The 13,796-nt window shown below is 45.9% G+C and overlaps 1 protein-coding gene across 4 annotated transcripts in view; it reads right to left on the bottom strand.

Moving 5' to 3' along the window:
• LOC138661791 (cytochrome P450 2C23-like) overlaps positions 1-13,796 on the bottom strand; it is a 144,335-nt gene that overhangs the window by 84,129 nt on the left and 46,410 nt on the right. For all 4 annotated transcript variants that reach the window (XM_069746711.1, XM_069746712.1, XM_069746710.1 and 1 more), the window contains one exon: positions 6,949-7,090. In XM_069746711.1, the coding sequence (XP_069602812.1) occupies positions 6,949-7,090 (142 nt within the window). The remainder of the gene's footprint in view (positions 1-6,948; positions 7,091-13,796) is intronic.

Genomic DNA, 13,796 nt, shown 5'->3' with positions numbered 1-13,796 from the left:
AGTTAACAGCCGCCTGCCAGTCTGAGGCTGGCAGCTGAATAGGGCCGCAGTGCGCACTCGCCGGCGTCGCCGGCGTCTGACGTCATTGTCAGCCGCCGGGCCCGGCGAGTGCGTCTGTGTGGAGCCTGGGGGGATTTTCGCCCGGCGCAGGATCATGGCCAGGTAAGAAGTCGTGTTTTTATTTTTTCTTTGAGAGCTGCGATCCTGCGGGGGGCAGGATGATGGACACACAGGGGCAGAAATGCTGGACACAGTGGGGCAGAATGGTGGACACACAGGGGCAGAAATGCTGGACACAGTGGGACAGAATGGTGGACACAGTGGGGCAGAATGCTGGACACACAGGGGCAGAATGGTGGACACAGTGGGGCAGAATGCTGGACAAACGGGCAGAAATGCTGGACACAGTGGGGCAGAATGGTGGACACAGTGGGGCAGAATGCTGGACACAGTGGGGCAGAAATGCTGGACACAGTAGGACAGAAATGCTGGACACAGTGGGGCAGAAATGCTGGACACAGTGGGGCAGAAATGCTGGACACAGTGGGGCAGAAATGCTGGACACAGTGGGGCAGAATGCTGGACACACAGGGGCAGAAATGCTGGACACAGGGGCAGAAATGCTGGACACAGTGGGACAGAATGGTGGACACACAGTGGGGCAGAATGCTGGACACACAGGGGCAGAATGGTGGACACAGAGGGGCAGAAATGCTGGACACAGTGGGGCAGAAATGCTGGACACAGTGGGGCAGAAATGCTGGACACAGTGGGGCAGAATGCTGGACACAGTGGGGCAGAAATGCTGGACACAGTGGGGCAGAATGCTGGACACACAGTGGGGCAGAATGCTGGACACACAGTGGGGCAGAATGCTGGACACACAGTGGGGCAGAATGCTGGACACACAGTGGAGCAGAATGCTGGACACACAGTGGGGCAGAATGCTGGAGACAGTGGGGCAGAATGCTGGAGACAGTGACAGGGGCAGAAAGCTGGACACAGGGGCAGAATGCTGGACACTGGGGCAGAATGCGAGACACAGTGGGGCAGAATGCTGGACACACAGTGAGGCAGAATGCTGGACACACAGTGGGGCAGAATGCTGGACACACAGTGAGGCAGAATGCTGGAGACAGTGGGGCAGAATGCTGGAGACAGTGACAGGGGCAGAAATGCTGGACACAGTGGGGCAGAATGCTGGACACAGTGACAGGGGCAGAATGCTGGACATTGGGGCAGAATGCGAGACACAGTGGGGCAGAATGCTGGACACACAGTGGGGCAGAATGTTGGACACAGTGGGGCAGAATGCTGGACACAGTGGGGCAGAAATGCTGGACACAGTGGGGCAGAATGCTGGACACACAGTGGGGCAGAATGCTGGACACACAGTGGGGCAGAATGCTGGACACACAGTGGAGCAGAATGCTGGACACACAGTGGAGCAGAATGCTGGACACACAGTGGGGCAGAATGCTGGACACACAGTGAGGCAGAATGCTGGAGACAGTGGGGCAGAATGCTGGAGACAGTGACAGGGGCAGAATGCTGGACACAGGGGCAGAATGCTGGACACTGGGGCAGAATGCGAGACACAGTGGGGCAGAATGCTGGACACACAGTGAGGCAGAATGCTGGACACACAGTGGGGCAGAATGCTGGACACACAGTGAGGCAGAATGCTGGAGACAGTGGGGCAGAATGCTGGAGACAGTGACAGGGGCAGAAATGCTGGACACAGTGGGGCAGAATGCTGGACACACAAGGGCAGAAATGCTGGACACAGTGGGGCAGAATGCTGGACACACAGGGGCAGAAATGCTGGACACAGGGGCAGAAATGCTGGACACAGTGGGACAGAATGGTGGACACACAGTGGGGCAGAATGCTGGACACACAGGGGCAGAATGGTGGACACAGAGGGGCAGAAATGCTGGACACAGTGGGGCAGAAATGCTGGACACAGTGGGGCAGAAATGCTGGACACAGTGGGGCAGAATGCTGGACACAGTGGGGCAGAAATGCTGGACACAGTGGGGCAGAATGCTGGACACACAGTGGGGCAGAATGCTGGACACACAGTGGGGCAGAATGCTGGACACACAGTGGGGCAGAATGCTGGACACACAGTGGAGCAGAATGCTGGACACACAGTGGGGCAGAATGCTGGAGACAGTGGGGCAGAATGCTGGAGACAGTGACAGGGGCAGAAAGCTGGACACAGGGGCAGAATGCTGGACACTGGGGCAGAATGCGAGACACAGTGGGGCAGAATGCTGGACACACAGTGAGGCAGAATGCTGGACACACAGTGGGGCAGAATGCTGGACACACAGTGAGGCAGAATGCTGGAGACAGTGGGGCAGAATGCTGGAGACAGTGACAGGGGCAGAAATGCTGGACACAGTGGGGCAGAATGCTGGACACAGTGACAGGGGCAGAATGCTGGACATTGGGGCAGAATGCGAGACACAGTGGGGCAGAATGCTGGACACACAGTGGGGCAGAATGTTGGACACAGTGGGGCAGAATGCTGGACACAGTGGGGCAGAAATGCTGGACACAGTGGGGCAGAATGCTGGACACACAGTGGGGCAGAATGCTGGACACACAGTGGGGCAGAATGCTGGACACACAGTGGGGCAGAATGCTGGACACACAGTGGAGCAGAATGCTGGACACACAGTGGGGCAGAATGCTGGACACACAGTGAGGCAGAATGCTGGAGACAGTGGGGCAGAATGCTGGAGACAGTGACAGGGGCAGAATGCTGGACACAGGGGCAGAATGCTGGACACTGGGGCAGAATGCGAGACACAGTGGGGCAGAATGCTGGACACACAGTGAGGCAGAATGCTGGACACACAGTGGGGCAGAATGCTGGACACACAGTGAGGCAGAATGCTGGAGACAGTGGGGCAGAATGCTGGAGACAGTGACAGGGGCAGAAATGCTGGACACAGTGGGGCAGAATGCTGGACACAGTGACAGGGGCAGAATGCTGGACATTGGGGCAGAATGCGAGACAGTGGGGCAGAATGCTGGACACACAGTGGGGCAGAATGTTGGAGACAGTGGGGCAGAATGCTGGACACAGTGGGGCAGAATGCTGGACACAGTGACAGGGGCAGAAATGCTGGACACAGTGACGGGCAGAATGCTGGACACAGGGGCAGAATGCTGGACACTGGGGCAGAATGCTGGACACTGGGGCAGAATGCTGGACACAGTTGGGCAGAATGCTGGACACACAGTGGGGCAGAATGCTGGACACACAGTGGGGCAGAATGCTGGACACACAGTGGGGCAGAATGCTGGACACACAGTGGGGCAGAATGCTGGACACACAGTGGGGCAGAATGCTGGACACACAGTGGGGCAGAATTCTGGACACACAGTGGGGCAGAATGCTGGACACACAGTGGGGCAGAATGCTGGACACACAGTGGGGCAGAATGCTGGACACAGTGGGGCAGAAATGCTGGACACAGTGACAGGGGCAGAATGCTGGACACAGTGACAGGGGCAGAATGCTGGACACAGGGGCAGACTGTGAGACCCAGGGGCAGAATGCTGGACATTGGGGCAGAATGCGAGACACGAGGCAGAATGGAGATACGGGGCATGATTGGAGACACGGGGCAGGATGAAAGACATGGGGGCATGACTGGAGAGTGGAGACAGATGGGGCAGGATTGGAGACAGATGGGGCAGAATGGAGACACAGGGGGCATGATTGGAGACAAGTGTCAGGATTGCAGACATGGGGGCATGGTTGGAGACATAGGGGGCAGAATGGAGACATGGGGCATGATTGGAGACACTGGGGGCAGAATGCTCGTGCAGGATCATGGGGCAGGATGGATATGATGGAGACAGATGGGGCAGGATGGAGAGATCAGATGAGGCGATCATATGGGGCAGGATGGGGAGATCATATGGGGCAGAATGGATACTCATGAGGGCAGGATGGGAGAACATCTGGCTGACGCCAGGAATGAGACAAACGGGGCCAGGCTGGGGGATATTATTAATACCATAGGGGCTAATTTAGGGATATTATTACTGCAGTGATGTATTTATTTTATTTTTTGAGTATACTGTTTTAAATGGGGGGCGGTCCTGTTACTGTATAGAGTGATACTATGTCGCCTTCTTCATGTGGTGTAATGTAGAAGTTGTGAAAAATTAAGTAATGTGTTCTGCTCGAGCTCGAGATAACTGTGTTATTTCCTGCAGAGAGAAGTCCTGGCTGGATGAAATGATGGCGGTCTGTGCTGGATGAAAGATGAAGGACTTCACCTAGAGACGTCACTGGTGAGTCAGTGTGTTACCTATACACTGACAATATACACTGTATACAGAGCTCCTGTGTATAATTTCACTAGTGATCACTATATTATCTGTACACAGACACTGCATACTAAGTACAGATCTCCTGTGTATAATGGCACTTATGGTGATAGTATGGTGCTTTTTTTTAAATTACTGATCAGAATTGTAGTATTCAGTCACTATGTGGTGGTAATATGTGGTCTGGACATGGTGTTGTGGTATTTGTTCCTTGTATGTGATATTATTCGATCACTGTGGTGGTAATATGTGGTCTGGTCATGGTGTTGTGGTATTTGTTCCTTGTATGTGATATTATTCGATCACTGTGGTGGTAATATGTCATCTTGTCATGGTGTTGTGGTATTTGTTCCTTCTATGTGATATTATTGGTCATTTTAAAAATTGAAAAATAAATAAAAATATACCTAAATTGTATTGCATATTTTAACAAATATTTAATAGGTTACAGTACAGTAGGGCCTGGCCAAAAGTGTCTACCGTGTTATGGTGGCGGCTTAAAAAATCTTTTGGCCAAAACAAAAGCTGCCTGCTATGTATGTGATCTGGTGATGGGAACTGTTAATGTGTGATTGATGAGAAGTGGAGTTTTTCCAAGAGAGAGCGGTGGGACTGTGGGCAGTTCGAGGGGTGGAGCCTGGAGGCGGGGCTGGGGTGGAGCCTGGGCGGAGTCTCAAGGGGGCCCCGAAAATTTTGCCAGTATGGGGCCCCAAAATTTCTAGTGGCAGCCCTGTTCCCGCATACCATACCACCTTACACGGGGACAAAGAGGAAGGTGCAGATGAAAGTGCAGGTTCCTTCATCAGGTGGGGGGAGGAATACTAGTTGGCGACGTCACTGGCACAGGGCCTCTCATAGTACGCAAAAGTGTTGCTGCCGGTGGGAGGCGCCCCCGCCGTGCAAACACACCGCTGTACTTTGAGGGGCCCTGTGCCAGTGCCAATGCCAACTAGTGGGCCCCCCCTGCTTGCTCAGGATCACAGCACTTGCAAAGTTGAAATACTTACCTCTCCCTGCTCCACTGCCGTGACGTGTTCCAGCTTTCCTGGGCCCACTAATTACTTGAACCAGCCTTACCCCCCACAACTTTAGCCAAATGACCCCCAATTTCCAATGCCTTCCAATTATTATAAGGTAAATTACGATTGACAAGCTTCTGTAACAAGAATGGATGTTTTTGCCATTAAAATGGGCAGTGTAGGTGTTTTCCTGGCCTCCACTCACTGCCGACTATGCTCCCCCATTGACTTGCATTGGGTTTCGTGTTTCGGTCGATCCCCGACTTTTCGCGATAATCGGCCGATTCCACTCGACTCGACTTCTAAGATAGTCGGGTTTCGCGAAACACGGCTCGACTCTAAAAAGGTCAAGGTCGCTCAACCCTAGTAATAACCTATAATCCGTCCCTCACTGCAGTTACTTGTAGCTATAGCAACCAGAACACATTCTTCGTGAGTCTATATACTGTAAATGCAACTGCATAGGGGGCACTGTGAAACTGTGTTAAAGCACCCTCTAGATAACATATATAAATAAGCTGAGCATATAGCTATTATAGAAACGCCACCCATAGAAAAATTAGACCTCCTTTGGAAAGCATGTGTACTTTAAGAATATCATAGAACAAGACACTATGCAGCAGAGAAACAGGGTCAGGACATAAGCCCAAATAAGCGTCACTGGGCACAGGATGACCCCACTTAACAAAGCGTGGCCACCCATGCCGGAGCGCAGACCCGAGTGAAAAAAGGAGGTAGAAATACCCCCTTCCCACTCCCATCAACGCCAAGCAACACTGCAAGACCACTGCTCATGCATGCACAAAAAGATGATCTCAAATCCTTGTACACATTAACCAATGGATCTATAGGAGGGTCTTTATTATTGTTAGATCTTTAATAACTTAATATTAATATTTACTACTGACAAATATTCGTATATAGCTGTAGGGTGGGCCCCTAGAGTCCATTTCCCTGGTGGGCACCAGACACCCCAGTCTGACCTTGGCTAGAACGGATTCGTTTTAACTTATTTATTAATGACCTTGTGGATGGGATTGAGAGTAAAGTGTCAGTCTTTGCTGATGATACCAAACTATGTAGGATATTAAAATCTGACCTTGACGTTACAATATTGCAAAACGATCTGGATAAGACGACAGCATGGGCAAACACTTGGCAAATGAGATCTAATGTAGATAAATGTAAAGAAATGCAGTTAAATAGGAAAGGGTTCTTTACTGTTAGAGCAGTAAGAATGGCCAATACCCGACTACAAGAGGTAGTAATGGCAGATGATATTACATTTATTATACAGGTGCTGGATAATGTTCTCAGTACACATATCTTTGTGGGTTATAGATAATTGAGCGATAGGAATGTATTGCTGGAGAAAGGTTGAATCTACGTAGCTAGGCCTTTTTTCAACCTACGCTTCTATGTTTGTTGAACACGTGCCATTCATACAGGCACATGTGCAGTCACAATAGAAGGCTCTGATATATGTAATGAGCCAAGTTCTGGATTATTAGCACACTGCAAGGATATGTTTTCAGCCTATGAATGTTTCTGTAAGCTGACCACAGTGATTTACCTTGTATTTCTGGATATTTGATAAGTATCAATAAATTAAAGTACATTGTAATTGCAGTGGTCTCTGAGCCTCCAAGGAACATGTCAAATACAGTTTCTATCAAATTGGTTAAGTGGAAAGCCGTGTTCAGATTCTTTTTTTCCTGTAAGGCAATGCAAACCATCATTTTAGCAAGAGCACTTTTAACCCTCCGTCACATACAACTGATCTGACAGGCGCTTCTCTTTTACTTTCATTTCTCCTTCCTCACCAGATTGTGAGGAAACCCCCTCCCTCCAGGTAGTCTCCTGTCTCTTGAAGGTCTGTGAAACCTGATATCACAGTTGGATTTCAGAGCTTCAGGGGAGAGGATATAGCTGCACAGATCTCTCAGGCTCATTGTATGTGAATACGTCACATTCAGTAAGGTTGGTATTTTATGTTTTTATTCATCACAATAGTTTATTTAGCTTGTTTTATGAATGTATAGCACAAAATGTGAGGATATTTCATAGAAATAAGGGAGATTTTATAAAAGAAAGTGTGCTGCTCAGGCATATACAGTAGTTCCCTAACATATTCCTTCTCTTGCTTCAGATTATCTGCTGAAATGGAGAGGAAAATGTACAATTTATCCAAACAACTTGATGTTGAGGAAGTAACAAACATGTTGTTAGATGATAGAGACCTCACACTGAATGAGGATTTAGGAGAGGAAAGTGAGATTGATTCTCATGATGAGGTGGAACAATGTGTCCTGGATTCTGAAACAGAGCAAGATGGTGACAGTGGTGAGGATGAAGAAGTTGGATCATATTATATTGGAAAAGATAAAAATACTAAATGGAACAAGAAGCCATTCCAGAAAAAACGTAGGGAACCTTTAAATATTATTACTCACCTTCCTGCAGTAATAGGAACTGCACGTAATGCAAAAACTGCAGTTGAATGCTGGAACAGTATATTTACAGATGACATTCTGGACTCTATTGTCACATATACCAACCAATATATAGACATTATAAAGGACAAGTACATCTGCAACAGAACCATCAAGCCCACAGATGAAATAGAACTGCGTGCTTTTTTTGGATTACTGTACCTTGCAGAAGCTTATAGGGCAAATAGACAAAGTTTGGAGGAACTTTGGGGTAAAGATGGGGATGGAGTTGAAAAATTTAGCCTTGTTATGTCCATAAACAGATTCAAGATTCTAATTCGTTGCCTTCGGTTTGACGACAGAACTACCCGAACCGAACGCAAAACACATGACCGACTTGCTCCAATTCGTGATATATTTCAAAGATTTGTTGTAAACTGTAAACAAAGTTATTACCCTGGAGAGAATCTCACTATTGACGAAATGCTCCCTGGTTTTCGTGGTAGATGTGCCTTTCGTCAATATATTCCATCAAAGCCAAACAAATATGGAATAAAAATTTATGCCCTTGTTGATGCCAGTAAGACCTACACTTACAACCTGGAAGTTTATGCAGGAAAACAACCAGAAGGTCCTTACTGTGTGAGCAACAAACCCATTGATGTTGTAAAAAGATTGGCTGAACCCTTATTTGGATCGGGTCGCAATATTACAGCTGACAATTGGTTTACAAGTTGTGATCTGATTGATTATCTGAAAATTCAGAAGCTGTCATATGTGGGAACTGTAAGAAAAAACAAAAGGGAATTGCCGCCACAGTTTGTAAGTGTGAAAGAGAGACAACAGTACAGCAGTATGTTTGCATTCCATAATGGAAAGGCTTTAGTTTCCTATGTACCACATGCCAAAAAAATCGTACTTCTTCTATCAACACTTCATGATGATGCTGCCATCGATCCTGGGACTGGGGCAGAAAAAAAACCGGAGATAATTACATTTTACAATGCCACCAAAGGGGGTGTGGATACAGCAGATCAGATGTGCTCCACTTTCAACGTCAGCAGAAACATCAAACGCTGGCCAATGGTCATATTTTTTGCTATGTTGAATTTGGGTGGTATAAATTCACAAGTAATTTATCTTGAAAACAAGCTTGAACCACTCCGTAGACGATTGTATCTGAAAAAATTGGCCCATGAACTAGTACTTGGAGAGCTACGCAGCAGAAGCGTGAAAACAATCGGTATCCCCTCTCGCCTTCAAGTTCAGCTCAAAAGGTTCCGCCCAGAAGATGATGGTGAAAAGTCACCATCTGCACCACCTCACAAAAGAAGGAGATGCACCACCTGCCAAACGGAAAGCGGAACCAGAAGGCTTTCAAATTATGAATGTCTCAAATGTCATAAAGCAATTTGCCTGACACATGCAAAAATGGTGTGTAATTCTTGCTATTTGCTCTGCAAGTGTGACTTTTCTGGGGAAACCTCAGCATCTACTTCTGATTGAATATGTTTTTAATAGTACTTAAGGTACCTTAAAATTAAGTTTGTGTTCAAAAACTTTCTTTGTACATTTTTTTGAGAGAGTCGAACTGGGGACTATTTGGCGGGAGTTTTGAAAAGTTTGTATTTCATAGTTATTAGTTTTATGTTAAGTAAATGTTTTTTTTTGCAACTGATTATGTGTAGTCTCTTTTATTACATCCCTATGAAGGTCACTGATCACTTTTAGAGCACTGAAATTGCAAACATTAGATATTATAGGTATTTTTCCAGCAGGCGCCTGACAGGCACATTGTATGTGAACTCGTTAGTCCGAATATTGTATGTGACGGAGGGTTAATTATATCATGGTCAACTCATAGAATTTCTAGAAGTGTTCAGTAGAAGTCAACTGGACTTGCAATGAAATCTTGAAGATGGTATATTCTATTTATTTTTTTAATTATCACTTAATTTTTTTCTACAGCTGGAATCCACAGAGATAATCTTCAATCTACACTCCCTGAGAGAAGTTATGTCGCTTATCCATGTTATGTAAATAAAAGCTTATCACCTGACGTTAAATTCATCCATTGGTTGTATAAATTATTCTTTTGAAAGCTGAAACCCTCTGAAATGTGGTTTAGGTTAAGAACATAAATTGGCATCAATGCAGAAATATTGATCAGTTATCCCCTTCATGACCCTGCCTATTTTGACCTTAAAGACCTTTCCGTTTTTTGCTATTCTGACCAGTGTCCCTTTATGAGGTAATAACTCAGGAACGCTTCAACGGATCCTAGCGGTTCTGAGAATGTTTTTTCGTGACATATTGGGCTTCATGTTAGTGGTAAATTTAGGTCAATAAATTCTGCGTTTATTTGTGATAAAAACGGAAATTTGGCGAAAATTTTGAAAATTTCGCAATTTTAACATTTTGAATTTTTATTCTGTTAAACCAGAGAGATATGTGACACAAAATAGTTAATAAATAACATTTCCCACATGTTTACTTTACATCAGCACAATTTTGGAAACAAAATTTTTTTTTGTTAGGAAGTTATAAGGGTTAAAATTTGACCAGCGATTTCTCATTTTTACAACAAAATTTACAAAACCATTTTTTTTAGGGACCACCTCACATTTGAAGTCAGTTTGAGGGGTCTATATGGCTGAAAATACCCAAAAGTGACACCATTCTAAAAACTGCACCCCTCAAGGTACTCAAAACCACATTCAAGAAGTTTATTAACCCTTCAGGTGCTTCACAGCAGCAGAAGCAACATGGAAGGAAAAAATGAACATTTAACTTTTTAGTCACAAAAATTATCTTTTAGCAACAATTTTTTTATTTTCCCAATGGTAAAAGGAGAAACTGAACCATGAAAGTTGTTGTCCAATTTGTCCTGAGTACGCTGATACCTCATATGTGGGGGTAAACCACTATTTGGGCGCACGGCAGGGCTTGGAAGGGAAGGAGCGCCATTTGACTTTTTGAATCAAAAATTGGCTCCACTCTTTAGCGGACACCATGTCACGTTTGGAGAGCCCCCGTGTGCCTAAAAATTGGAGCTCCCCCACAAGTGACCCCATTTTGGAAACTAGACGCCCCAAGGAACTTATCTAGATGCATAGTGAGCACTTTGAATCCCCAGGTGCTTCACAAATTGATCCGTAAAAATGAAAAAGTACTTTTTTTTTCACAAAAAAATTCTTTTAGCCTCAATTTTTTCATTTTCACATGGGCAACAGGATAAAATGGATCCTAAAATATGTTGGGCAATTTCTCCTGAGTACGCTGATACCTCATATGTGGGGGTAAACCACTGTTTGGGCACATGGTAAGGCTCGGAAGGGAAGGAGCGCCATTTGACTTTTTGAATGAAAAATTATTTCCATCGTTAGCGGACACCATGTCGCGTTTGGAGAGCTCCTGTGTGCCTAAACATTGGCGCTCCCCCACAAGTGACCCCATTTTGGAAACTAGACCCCCCAAGGAACTTATTTAGATGCCTAGTGAGCACTTTAAACCCTCAGGTGCTTCACAAATTGATCTGTAAAAATGAAAAAGTACTTTTTTTTCACAAAAAAATTCTTTTCGCCTCAATTTTTTCATTTTCACATGGGCAGTAGGATAAAATGGATCATAAAATTTGTTGGGCAATTTCTCCCGAGTACGCCGATACCTCATATGTGGGGGTAAACCACTGTTTGGGCACACGGCAGGGCTCGGAAGGGAAGGCGCGCCATTTGACTCTTTGAATGGAAAATTAGCTCCAATTGTTAGCGGACACCATGTCGCGTTTGGAGAGCCCCTGTGTGCCTATGCATTGGAGCTCCCCCACAAGTGACCCCATTTTGGAAACTAGACCCCCCAAGGAACTTATCTAGATGCATATTGAGCACTTTAAACCCCCAGGTGCTTCACAGAAGTTTATAAAGCAGAGCCATGAAAATAAAAAATAATTTTTCTTTCCTCAAAAATGATTTTTTAGCCTGGAATTTCCTATTTTGCCAAGGATAATAGGAGAAATGGGACCCCAAATATTGTTGGCCAGTTTGTCCTGAGTACGCTGATACCCCATATGTGGAAGTAAACCACTGTTTGGGCGCACGGCAGGGCTCGGAAGGGATGGCACGCCATTTGGCTTTTTAAATGGAAAATTAGCTCCAATCATTAGCGGACACCATGTCACGTTTGGAGAGCCCCTGTGTGCCTAAACATTGGAGATCCCCCAGAAATGACCCCATTTTGGAAACTAGACCCCCAAAGGAACTGATCTAGATGTGTGGTGAGGACTTTGAACCCCCAAGTGCTTCACAGAAGTTTATAACGCAGAGCCATGAAAATAAAAAAAAAAAATTATTTTCTCAAAAATGATCTTTTAGCCTGCAATTTTTTATTTTCCCAAGGGTTACAGGAGAAATTGGATCCCAAAAGTTGTTGTCCAGCTTCTCCTGAGTACGCTGATACCCCATATGTGGGGTTAAACCACTGTTTGGGCACATGCCGAGGCTCGGAAGTGAAGTAGTGACGTTTTGAAATGCAGACTTTGATGGAATGCTCTGTGGGCGTCACGTTGCGTTTGCAGAGCCCCTGATGTGGCTTAACAGTAGAAACCCCCCACAAGTGACCCCATTTTGGAAACTAGACCCCGAAAGGAACTTATCTAGATGTGTGGTGAGCACTTTGAACCCCCAAGTGCTTCACAGAAGTTTATAATGCAGAGCCGTGAAAATAATAAATACGTTTTCTTTCCTCAAAAATAATTATTTAGCCCAGAATTTTTTAATTTTCCCAAGGGTAACAGGAGAAATTTGACCCCAATATTTGTTGACCAGTTTCTCCTGAGTACGGTGATACCCCATATGTGGGGGTAAACTACTGTTTGGGCACATGCCGGGGCTCGGAATTGAAGTAGTGACGTTTTGAAATGCAGACTTTGATGGAATGCTCTGCGGGCGTCACGTTGCGTTTGCAGAGCCCCTGATGTGCCTAAACAGTAGAAACCCCCCACAAGTGACCCCATTTTGGAAACTAGACCCCAAAAGGAACTTATCTAGATGTGTGGTGAGCACTTTGAACCCCCAAGTGCTTCATAGAAGTTTATAATGCAGAGCCGTGAAAATAATAAATACGTTTTCTTTCCTCAAAAATAATTTTTTAGCCCAGAATTTTTTATTTTCCCAAGGGTTACAGGAGAAATTGGACCCCAAAAGTTGTTGTCCAGTTTCTCCTGAGTACGCTGATACCCCATGTGTGGGGGTAAACCACTGTTTGGGCACACGTCGGGGCTCAGAAGGGAAGTAGTGACTTTTGAAATGCAGACTTTGATGGAATGGTCTGCGGGCGTCACATTGCGTTTGCAGAGCCCCTGGTGTGCCTAAACAGTAGAAACCCCCCACAAGTGACCCCATTTTAGAAACTAGACCCCCCAAGGAACTTATCTAGATATGTGGTGAGCACTTTGACCCCCAAGTGCTTCACAGATGTTTACAACGCAGAGCCGTGAAAATAAAAAATCATTTTTCTTTCCTCAAAAATGATGTTTTAGCAAGCATTTCTTTATTTTCACAAGGGTAACAGGAGAAATTGGACCCCAGAAATTGTTGCGCAGTTTATCCTGAGTATGCTGGTACCCCATATGTGGGGGTAAACCACTGTTTGGGCACACGTCGGGGCTCGGAATTGAGGGAGCACCATTTGACTTTTTGAATACGAGATTGGCTGGAATCAATGGTGGTGCCATGTTGCGTTTGGAGACCCCCTGATGTGCCTAAACAGTGGAAACCCCTCAATTCTACCTCCAACACTAACCCCCCCACACCCCTAACCCTAATCCCAACTGTAGCCATAACCCTAATCACAACCCTAACCCCAACACACCCCTAACCCTAATCCCAACTGTAGCCATAACCCTAATTCCAACCCTAACCCTAAGGCCATGTGCCCACGTTGCGGATTCGTGTGAGATTTTTCAGCATCATTTTTTAAAAATCCGCGGGTA

Source organism: Ranitomeya imitator, chromosome 2, assembly GCF_032444005.1.
Source record: "Ranitomeya imitator isolate aRanImi1 chromosome 2, aRanImi1.pri, whole genome shotgun sequence".
Classification (NCBI taxonomy): Eukaryota; Metazoa; Chordata; class Amphibia; order Anura; family Dendrobatidae; genus Ranitomeya; species Ranitomeya imitator.
Note: the sequence above shows the minus strand (reverse complement) of the source record. Positions and strands in the feature narration are given on the sequence as shown.